Here is an 11486-nt window from a genome sequence, read left to right as displayed (position 1 = left end):
GTGACAACCTCTACATAGGGAGAGAAATAATTCTGTAGTTCTTTCTTCTGTAAAGAATTCACGGCAGTGCAGTTAGGCTTTTGTTCTTAAACTCAGCAGTGGTTCTGCAAAGGTTTCTGTAACGAGGTGGAAATGTCTCTCTCACCAGAGGGGTTACTAAAATGGTAAACATCAGGGATAGCAGCGCAAGTATTTGATGAGCACATATAGCATAAAGTTCTTGTTTAATAAATAATTAACAAATAAATAATAAATAAATAATGAATAAAGTTATTGTTTAATAAAGTTCTTGTACTGAAATCTAAGCATTATGCCCCCTTAGTTGTGACTGTTCCTGAAATTTCTGAAACATCTCATTACTTCAGTGCTGAATTGTCTGCATCTTCTTCTCCACCCTGTCCATCTGCAAATACATGGACTATTATTCTTATATCCCTTATCTCTGGTGTTACCTTGTCCACTGTTAATGAAGGGGAAAAAAATGTAACTCTTGGCTGTTGATCAGAATCAGCCCATACTTTGAAAATGTCAGCTTCTGTCAGTAAGAAGCTAAGCAGTGTCACAGTGTATTGAATCCTATGTTCAAACAAAGCAGAGAAGCTCCCAAAGAGAACTTATTTCTTTAGATCATCTACCAGAATCTATTTATTTGATTTAAGGATAGGTTCACATTTGGGTAGGATATAGGAATCTTCTTTGTTTGCTACAAGTGCATAACTAACTCCATGGAAGAAAGGTGTTCTTGGAAGATGTAGGAGTACCTACAGGGTCTTGGGCTACACCTTAAATTGCTCTGCTTGGCTGTGGTTTGACTTCATGGTTTATAAACTTCAACATATATGATAAAAATAGACTCAGTTGAAAGTAAATCAGGGGGGAAGTAAATGTATTCTACCTCCATATATGCCAACTGAAAGCTGACTTCGAAGTGACAGTGATATGGGAGATACGGACAACCTGATCCAAAGCAGACCTGGGTAGATTGGTAAAATACCAGCTGACATTCCTCCCAGTGAGGTTTAGCATTTCAGAACAGTTTCAATCTACAAATGTAAAAAAAGATGCATAAACGTAAATGCTTCATTTCCCCACTGAAGTACAGAGTATTAAATGACTTGTCAGGGTTATGCAACCCTGCTTATGCACAGCAGGTTAACAGCAAAGCTATTGATCCAAGTCTTTCCTTGAGTCCATCCGCTGGATTGCAACACTGCGACTCAGACTTTCCTTTTGATCCCTCTTTGGTTGGAACATCTGCTCCTTCAAATATATTTCACCTTAATGAATTGGCAAAAAGTTATGTGCACAGATTGACATAAGTACAAGCAAGACAAAAACAATCGGTTTTGTATGGTAAATACACCACATCATATTACTAAAAAACACATTTAATCACATATTTACCACATTATTGCCATAGCATACTAAAATTGGATTATCAGTGAATTTTGTCAGAAATAAATCTCCAGTTGTACACAGGAAGTTTCCAGCTCTAGCATCCTGGGGTAATATTTCATGAGCCAAGACAGCAGAATTAGAAAGAATGCTGCACTAAGAAGGAAGATGTGCTGCAAACCAAACTCTCTGAGGCTGATGGTAATGTTGTTATTGATGTTATTGGGCTAGACTTTCGACTTTTGAATAGTCTGAAAAAAGGTCAAACAGGAGAGTGGAGTGAGACAACCCTAACTGGAACTGATCTGGTCTGAATAGCTTAGTTGTAACCATACAATGAATAGCACAGAGTAGCCACAGATATAAAGCCCATGCAAAGTTGAAATGTAGGGGTAGTCTCTAGAAAAGCAGACCTCCTTTACTTTAGATTATACACAAGAACTGGGCAGATGATAGCTCCACAATGGCCTCAATAACTGCGGCATTTGGAGGAAAAATCTCTACAGCACAGCTCTAGGGCGCAATCAGACAGCTTAGAGGTAAAACCACTTTATTCCTCAGTCCACGTCACTAAAGCAGGGGGCTGCCCTTAATTAGGCAGATGTAGAAAAGCTATACTGAGGAATGAGTCATTTTGCAATGACCTGTAGGTCAGGTTTCAAACTGAACCATTTTAGGACTTAAAAAATAAAGAATTCATCCTACAGAGAGTCTGTGTCACCTCTTCACCTGGCAGCAATTAAGCATTGCTTGAATGCAATCAGTGGCCTGAGAGAGCTGGAGGGTTCTCCCTTCACCTTTCACTCACCTTCATCTAACAGGAGAAGAAAAGGGAAGGACACTTCTATACACTGTTCATCTATGCAATTTATTTATTTATTTATTTATTTATTTATTTATTTAATTTTATTTTGGAAACACGGTAAGTAATGAAAATCAATCAGTAGTGAAAATCTATCCTAACCTAGAGCTGGGCAAACAACCTTTTTAATAGTTTAAATGCCATATCTGTGGTATAACTGATGTTTAAATGCCGTATGCTGTGGTATAACTGATGCTTTAGATTATTTTAATGACTGCTATTTCATGTTTTAACTCCATGGACCAATTGCAATTGTTTTCAACTTCAGCTTCGCTATTCAATTATCACATGAGCTGCATAAAACCCTCTCAGTTTCCTGCTCTGACAGAATCTGCACATTTGCAATTCTGCTTCCCAGCGCACTTGTGTATGTGGCTTTGAAACCCACTCTGCCAGTAAAACTGAATTATTTGATTGTTCCGAGAAAACGAACACAAAAGGGACATAAAAAGAGCAAGCTGAGTTTATTCAAGATTTGGACAAACATCTGTAGAATGCTCCTGGCATTATTTGCCCAGCTCTTTTTAACACTGTGGTGGTACAGCATTTTAAACAGTGTGGTGCCTATGGTACCCATGCTCACTCAGCATCTTCCTCCAAGACAGGATCGCAGACAGGCTGTATAACCCAAAATGTGTTGTACCCACACACTCACTGCAAACTCAGACCCTGCAAAGCTTCCTGGAGGGCGAAGAATTAAAGGGGAAAATTGTTCAAAGCATCACAATGTGCAATTTCAATGTAAGGCATAATCAAAGTAGCTGTGTGGGAGGATATTACTTCATTATAAACCTCAATCAGATGTCCGCAGATTTCTATCATCTCAAGAGAACATTCCATCAGGCTCTACAAGAGGTTTTCTAGTAGAAGAAAAATTGCTCCCCCCCCCCCACACCCCCCTGATCCCCCCCCTCTTCAGGCTTGAGAAAGTTGTATGGCTTTTTTAACAGTTTATAATGAAATCCCATATTACTGCTTCTCCCCTGGGAGACTTCAAAAGTCATGCAAACTTCACAGAGCCCGTATGTTTGTAAACCTCAAGCAAAAGACCAGTAAGGAAATAAATTGCAGTTCTCCAATTAGCATCTGACATTCTCTAATGTTTTTTTTTGAAAGGGTGAATTTGTCTTTTTTCTTAACCATGCTGATAGAATAAATGAGTTACTAAACCCAGCATTATTTCATGTTTTAAGGCACACTGAAATCAAAAACTCCAATTCACGGTGGAATACGAAACAAACACAGCAATTTAGAACATGCTAAAGGGGATAAAACATGCATGAATATTTTCTTCAAGCTCCTTATTGTGTATTCACAGCTACTGCCAAGCACAACACCATAGACGGGGTATTAGGATATGAAATGGGAAGTGGTCAAATTTTCAAAGCAGGCTGCTGGGTGTTGAACACTTTTGAAAATCTGGCCCTTGACTCTTGGTGGTGTTCCAGAAAGAAATCTCTCTCTGCTGGCACTTGGCCAATCAGTTTTGGAAATCCTTTTGCACAGTTATTTCAGTAAAGCATAAGAGCCGATCCTTAGCTTTCTCTGTGTGATTAAGCACTGTCACCAATCACTATGCAGCTCTAAGGTACGTATGAAATATTCCTAGATAAATCCTCCATTCCCAGAGAAATGTGTTTTCTGTACAACTGTAAATCCAGGTTCTGTGTTGAAACTAATCCAGTCTGGCAATGCTGTGGCCCTAGAAAAGTTTCCTTGGAAACAACAAACTCATGCAATGGTAAAGTCAACCAATCTTTTCATGCCACTATATTATATTAAAAACACCTGGTTTATTTATACAATGACTTACAGATTAGGGTTTTAGAAATAATAATACATAAACTTTATAGCAAAAAATATACATATAATATTTCATCCTTCTATGATATATAGAAATGATGTATATTTGTGTGTGTACATATATATAAATATATGGGTTGTAATTATGTTTAGGGCACTTGTGTATAGATATGTGTATCTACATACACACAGTATACATTTATTTATCTTTGTTGGTGCCATGTGTGTATACATAAGCACACATAAATACACACACAGGACCATATTTACACTCTGTGAGTAGATGTGTACATTGCAGAATCTGCACACAAACAGCTGTAGTCCTTCACTGGCTGTGAGCATCAGGGGGGTCAGTGACGCCCACGTTAGTGTCCGCTGAGAGAGAACAAATGTCATCGCTGCGGGCATAGGACTGGCTTGATGCATCTTCCTTTGTGAAGAACTAGATTTGCTGGACAGTGGCACCCTGCAACGCAGGGCTTGTTACATGGTCCAATCTCATTCCAGTTGTCACATGTTTTGACACATCCTGGACCACAGGTATCATAAACTGCACCGTGTTTACACTGGGTTGCTGAAAGACAATCAAAAGGAACAGAAGATGAGTGTTACACAAAGCCAGGTAAGGACACACAAGGAAATTTACATATCTTGTTGCCTGCTTTTTACTGCAAATATCAAAAGGTACCGTTTGGTATTATGATCATCTAGAAGAAAAAGCTAATTGTAAAGAGATTCCACTGCATGAAATGCAACATGACTTTACATGACAAATGTAAAGGAAGCAACATTCCTAATCAAAAAGGTATCAAGTTCCTAGCAGTCTTGAACATCTTGAGAATTTTACAAAACTGACAGTCTATAAACCTTTGGCAAAGTTTCTGTCTAGAAGCAGATCTGTGTCTTGTATTTAATGACTAGCATTTTTTACTTACTTGTTATAATGTCTTTTATCAAAAATTCCCGAAACATTTACATGGACAGTTATTACCAATTCCACTATTACAGAAAGAAAAGACAGTCATTCACCACAACAGGCTTTCTATTTCTAAGATTATACTTTCAATATTGCATATTGTAGCAAACCAAAACTATGTTGTTAATTCAGCAGCACCATTTCTTTTATAAAAAATAAAATAAAAAAATCAATGATTTCTATCCTTTGTGCTATTTTATCAAGGGATCACTGAGAATGAGGATTCTCGTACCTAATGATTCCAGTATCTATTCAATGATTTATGTAGTTGGCAGTTCAATGGGTTTCCAACATAAAGACTACTGCGGGCTCAGCTAAAAGCACTATAAGGCCACCAGATCAATATTTAAACTCTTAACATTTTATATCCTGCCTTTTTAGTATGGAGAATAATCCATGGTTCAATAGCAAATAAGAGCCTGTTACTCTTTCTAACAGCTGTGCTGATGGCAAAAACAACTGATAAAATAGTTTATAGATGGTAACAGACTCTCAAGCATCCAGAAACATCTCTTGCTATTTACAGAGAGGTGGCTGAATTATAAAAGGTTTCTTCCATTTTGAGAGAGATTGAAAGTGCAGATTTTGTTAAAGAAGAGTACTGTTATGGACAGAAAGTACTGTTTTGTTGTGTGGACTAGCCTCAGAGTGTCACTACATTGTTGCTATTATTTATAAAGAGAATATGTGCAGAAATAAACTGATTAAAGCACTAAAGTCTCTAAGAGAGTTACAGGAAAGATGGAAGTCTTAGTGCTAAGGCATCATAAATTTAAGGGGTTCTTCTGCAGTAACAAAGTGATCTTCAAAACAGCATCAGCTTCTTGCCAGTTTTACTTCTTACACATTTTATAGCATCTATGCGAATGCAAAAACAGCACTGAAGAAGGAAGGAATTCTGGAAAGTTCTCAGGACACAGGTACTAAATGTGCAAACAAAAAGATGGCTAGTACAGCAGAAAACAACCCTGGAGTTACAGAGAATCAACATATAAATATTAGAAAGATATTAGATATAAGGTAGATATTAGAAAATAAAGTTTTCTAGCTCTAAGCAGGAAAAAGCACTAGAAAAAGCTACTTAAAAGCTCTGTGAGACATCTTTTATTGAACATCATTTTAGAATAAGTTGGGAAAATTATCTTTCAGGAATGTTTGAGATGATAGGCTTATTCTGCCTTTGGGGACTTTTTTTCAAGCTTTACATTTCTATCTTCCTCTGCATAACTTCTGTGCACATTGAAGAAGGGAATAAACAAAAGGAAGAATTTAAATGAAATTTAAAAGGGAAATAGGAATTTCAGAAGGTGGAAAAAACATGCAAGCAATATTAAGCATACAGTAATACACTAGATTCACTACAAATTGCACTTACACAATGTGTTAAGAATAGAGATCAAATCCCTAGAGTGGAAAGAAAAATGTGCAGAGTTTCCAGGAGCTTCCAAACATATTAATATATTTTGCAAATGTATTAATTGTCTATAAAAGTAGACTGAGATGCTCAAAGCACAACATGAGTTGTCTTAAAGAGGCCGTGACCTTAAGATTTTAGCCTGTATAGGCTTAATTCCACAAAGCTTTATGGCAGTAATAGCCAGCCTATTTATTCCACCTGAGCTCTGTTTGGTGCCTTAGCTGTTGGTTTTGAGGAAAGTTGGCTCAAGGTTTCCTTTCCACTTCCTCATGTCTGCCCCAGAGTAAAAGAGAATATATTACAGGCTGCCTTCAACAGCTGTGGTACCCATAAGTTCTCCCCAGCTCTACTCTACCACATAAGGATAGATGCCCTCTTGCATGTCCAGATACTTCCTTCTCCTTGAGATGATCCCATGGAGAAGACATGACGGCTCTAATTTCTGCTGTAGTCAATCCATAACGGGATTATTAACTTACTGCCAAGAGAAAAATCAGAAAAGTACAACAGTTGCTGTTAAAGTTCCCCGGATGGTTTTTATTGTTGAGTGCTTCAGTTGTTAACATGTGGTGTGATTGATCCAGAACATTCCACGTCATCAACAGTTTAAAAAATAAAAATAAAGGCATTCTGCAGTAGGCTTCTCAGGGACTGATGAAATGAATCAGTACCTTGTAAACATGGAAAACAGAAGTGATGCCTTTGCACCCATCTTTTGAGGCAAATTCCTCTCTTATAGAACTAAGTTCTGTTAGTAATAACTTCCTCAGTCCACTAGCAAAAAAAAAAAAAAAAAAAAAAAAAAAAAGCACAAAAGTTACTAATAATACTGCATTTTGCAATGTTACCAGTCCCAACAGGATTTTTCCACTCTTCTTCTAGAACATGTGTCTGGCATGACAGATGTGAGCTTCCTCAGACCGCTTTCTGAGCTGGCAGGACGATAGCCAGCTCCAGTCCAGAAGCCATATAGTCACATAAATACAGCACTGTGCCTGAGCTAATAAACCCTGCCTAATAAGGCTATACAGTTTTCAGACCAGAGCTGGCTTATTCCAGCCAGTTTGGCACTTTCACAGAGAAGGCTTGTATCTGTCAGCACCCGTCTTTGTAGACATAGCTGTCATTTTTTAGGAGGAATTTTTGCTCCCCAATATAAAAGTCAAAGTACCTAACATGGAACTGCTGAAGACTCCCCTTGTAGTATGATATCTGGTAAATCTGCTTCCACAGAAATTTCTGAGCTAGTATTTGTGCATAAGTGCATCATGCAGCTTCTTGTTGCATAGTTTGGGCTTTCAAGGTGTTTTGAAGGACTTTCAAATTAGATGTCACTCGTGGAGCTTGAAATTCACAAAATGTCCTTTAAACACAGAGAAATAGAAGGCAATAAACCTGAGCACTGCTCTTATCATGATACAGTTCTGTTGATCTTTCAAACTTTCAGTTTTTAATAAGTTTCCACTGAGAAGTCAGAGTAGCCTTCCCCCTTCTGATGCATATTCACAGAGAATTAGAAAGATTAAAGAAAACCGAGATGTAGCAGGTAAAAAGAGTGACGTTGGCTAGAGAATTCCACAGCAGAGAAGAGGGGACCCAGCAGAGAAGAGTGAAAATCAGATACAGGCTCATCTTTTGATTGACAATGATCAGTCAAACCTCTAGTTTGACTGATCGTTGTCTAGCCTGACTGATCATAAAGGGATGAAAGGAGAAAATTGTTCAGCTTTTAAGAAGTTGTTGGAGCATGCCAGCACATCAATGCTACCATGTGCACTTTGCACTCTATTATATTCCCTATCTGCTTTTTCTGTGTGGGTATGTCCATGGCAGGGAGTTACTGACATCAGCCATCCTAGAGTCATCTTTCCCTCAGTGCCCTTAGAAATTCAGCGTTAAATTGCTATGGCCCAAGGCCTGTCACCATCCTCAGTTTACTTAATCACACTTTTAAAATTGCTTCCTTATGATTTTTTGGGGCTTTAAATGTATATATATATATTTTATATCTCCTTTTCAAAACCTCTTCCTTCCATTTCTATCCCTTCTATTCCCTCTCCATCATATTCTCTTACTTCGTCATTCCTTCTCCCTGACACTCCTGTTTTTGTTTGTTTGCTTTGTTAATACATCATATTTTTCCTATGTCTGTCCTAACAAGTCTCACTCCTCATGCAAACTTGAATTCCTTTCCAAACCCTATCAGTTCCCATTCAGATCTCACCAATCATCCCTAGCCCTTTTCCATACTCATTAGCTTCTTCTCTTCACCCCTCCTGTTAAATGATACTCCCTTTACTGAGACAGCCTCAAAGGACAGCAAGCCTTGCGCTGTAGTATTTCACAGAGGACTTAGAGGAGGATATGTTGCTGCACTGAGGAGGGAGGAAGAGCATGTAGGGAACAGGACATATAATTCAGCTTTCTGAACATCCTGTTTGGCTGGCTGTCCAGACAACACAAGCTTTCTAAAGATTATAAAAATGAGTTAAGTGTACAGCAGTCAGGGTAGAAGAGCTGGCAACCACACAAGATCTGGTTTTATAACACACAAAAGAATAATTAAAACCTGACTATACTAATAAGTATACTCCATTTCCATCAGAACACAGCTCTTCCAAGTATCCCACCAGCTATGAAATGTCAAACAGGAAATGAAAGTCACAGAACGCTAAAGTTTTATTACAGATATATTGTTTCATACCCAGAAACTTTTATCCATAATTAGGACACAATAATTGTAACTATGAGTTTGGGGAAGAAAAAAGTAAGTTAAAGAATAAAATCTTGGTGCAGGCCACTGGTAACATATGGACGCATTTTACAGATGCAGTGGATGCACTTTAATGCTTACCGTACAACTCACTATAGAAGATCGTGCTACTTATTTAACACTGTATGCTAAAGTAAGTGTTTTGAGGGTACTTGACCACATAGAGTTTATCTATATTTTCTGCTTAACAAGATTTCCCCTTCCCCTCTAGAAGTCTGAACTGAGGTTAAAAAACTCAGGTGGATTTAAGAACTTCTTTCATTAGCTTTAATGGAATACGTGTGTTTAAATTCCTTCATAATGTTCACTCAAGGACTTTTTTTGCCTTAGAAAATGTTCTTGCCCTTGGTAAAATGACAGAAAAAATGTGAATAGAAGCCTCAATTAGTGAACTCGTGATATGCCAACAGTTGTATAAACTCCTTAAGGCAAGTACTGGAGTTTTTATTCATTTTACGGCATCTTGTATAGTGGGGTCTTGGTCTGCAGAGCTTTGGTCAAAAAAAAAAAAAAAAAAAAAAAAAAAGTCAGGTTGCTTATTTCAGTTTCCACATGGATCTGCTACTGGATCGATAGATTAAAATTGTATATGTTATTAGTGCTGAGACCACATCCTTGAACAGTGCTTTTCACTTACTGACACCCTGTTTGGATTGTTCTGTTCCTTCATAAGAAAAAATAAGCCTTCTGGGAACAGTCAATCAAATGTAATTTGCTCTGTCACTCACCCATTCCTGCTATTGTGCCTACAACAGAAAAGGAAATTGAAGTTGAGAGAGTAGACCCTGAGCCACACGCAATCACCAAAATAGACCACAGAGCAATAGCTCTTTGACCAGCACCGAGTATCTTTGTCTCGTTTCTTTCCAACTGCTGTCAATGGCTTTACATAAATCTGAATACATTTCCAGGCAAACTGAGGCCATTACAGAGTGTCCTAAATTAATGAGACCATCATCAGGGGAAATATTAATCTGTAATATTGCATTTTACTTCAAGTGACTATGACCACAGGCCACCGCTTCTCATGGAAGCAATTACTCACAATTACTTGCAATTAATGCAGTCCTAATCACATGCAGAATTTGGTCCAAGTGCCAGACTTAATGCATGTCTGCATTTTGATATTACCATTAAAGACATTCTTTCTTCTTCCCTTGTTGAACCTTCTGCAATCATATATATATTTTGTCTCAGGAAATACAGCTGTGCTTTAACAGGAGGTCAAAGGAGTTTAAACATTATCTGCAATCATATGTGGACATATTCTGAAAGAAAAAAGCATGCACTTCTTCCAGAAAGTACATAAAATTATGCTAGCTAACATTAGAAGTGGCAAGTTTTGTAACTAAATAAACATCTGCAGTATTTGATGATTCAGAATTGTTCCTGGTAAGGTCCCTCTCCATACCTCAGCACATAACTTCACTGATGATGTAACTCCAGTTCTAGCCAGGTCATTTCTGATCATCCTCCACCAGTAAAAGGATAAGAGCCTATTAACCTAAGCACTGGGTTACAAAGATGCCATCCCAAAATTCTTACCTGCACAGTGCTGCTCAGGTACCCACTGGACTTTCAACCCTTCTCGCTGACAGGCTCGAGCATAGGCCAGGAATGACTCGCAATAGCAGTTTTTATGAACTGGACACTCGCACATGTCTGTCACACAGGACCTGCAGAACAAAGCCCCGGAACAAATAAGCAATGAAAGATTTAGCAATTATCTCACCAAGGTTTGGAATCATTTATTCTCCAGTCACACAGAGTCTGATGTCACAGAAAACTAAGCAACAAGAAACTTAAAGATTTGCTTTTCTGCTGCCAAATGTAACTTCATGTCTCTTTTTTGATGTGCTGTTCTAATGCAGAGAAGGCTTAAGAGCAACAAGGAGAGAACCACATGGGAACAGGGATGTGAGAATAAGAACCAAGAAATGCCAGGCAGAGAGGACCAAGACCACAGTGGTAGGAAGCAAACTCCAAAATGATTTGCACCAACACAAGATAAAGGCTTCTTTCCCATTACTGGAAAGTTATAATGTAATAATACTATTAATAACAAAGCAGCAGTGTTAAATGGGTGACTTCTGCAGGAAATGAGCACATGTCCTTCAATGCAAGGAATGAGAACTTCTCTCCAGGTCACCTCCAGCTTCCCCCCACTTTGAAGGCCCCAAAGCAGCTATATGTCTGTTTTCTCAGCAGCAACACTGCTAAATACACAACTAAATGGAGACAGGCTGATGCAGCATAGCTG

General features: G+C 38.2%; 1 protein-coding gene across 1 annotated transcript in view; it reads right to left on the bottom strand.

Annotated features, from left to right (window-relative positions):
* Positions 1-4174: 4174 nt before the first annotated feature.
* The window catches only part of BMPER (BMP binding endothelial regulator), a 154649-nt gene continuing 147337 nt past the window's right edge, over positions 4175-11486 (bottom strand). Inside the window, exons 14-15 of the mRNA XM_032180599.1 lie at positions 10772-10902; positions 4175-4634 (exon numbers count right to left, since the gene is read on the bottom strand). Of these exons, the coding sequence (XP_032036490.1) occupies positions 4453-4634; positions 10772-10902 (313 nt within the window). The 3' untranslated portion in view covers positions 4175-4452. The remainder of the gene's footprint in view (positions 4635-10771; positions 10903-11486) is intronic.

The sequence above is a fragment of the Aythya fuligula genome, chromosome 2, assembly GCF_009819795.1.
Source record: "Aythya fuligula isolate bAytFul2 chromosome 2, bAytFul2.pri, whole genome shotgun sequence".
NCBI lineage: Eukaryota > Metazoa > Chordata > Aves > Anseriformes > Anatidae > Aythya > Aythya fuligula.
Note: the sequence above shows the minus strand (reverse complement) of the source record. Positions and strands in the feature narration are given on the sequence as shown.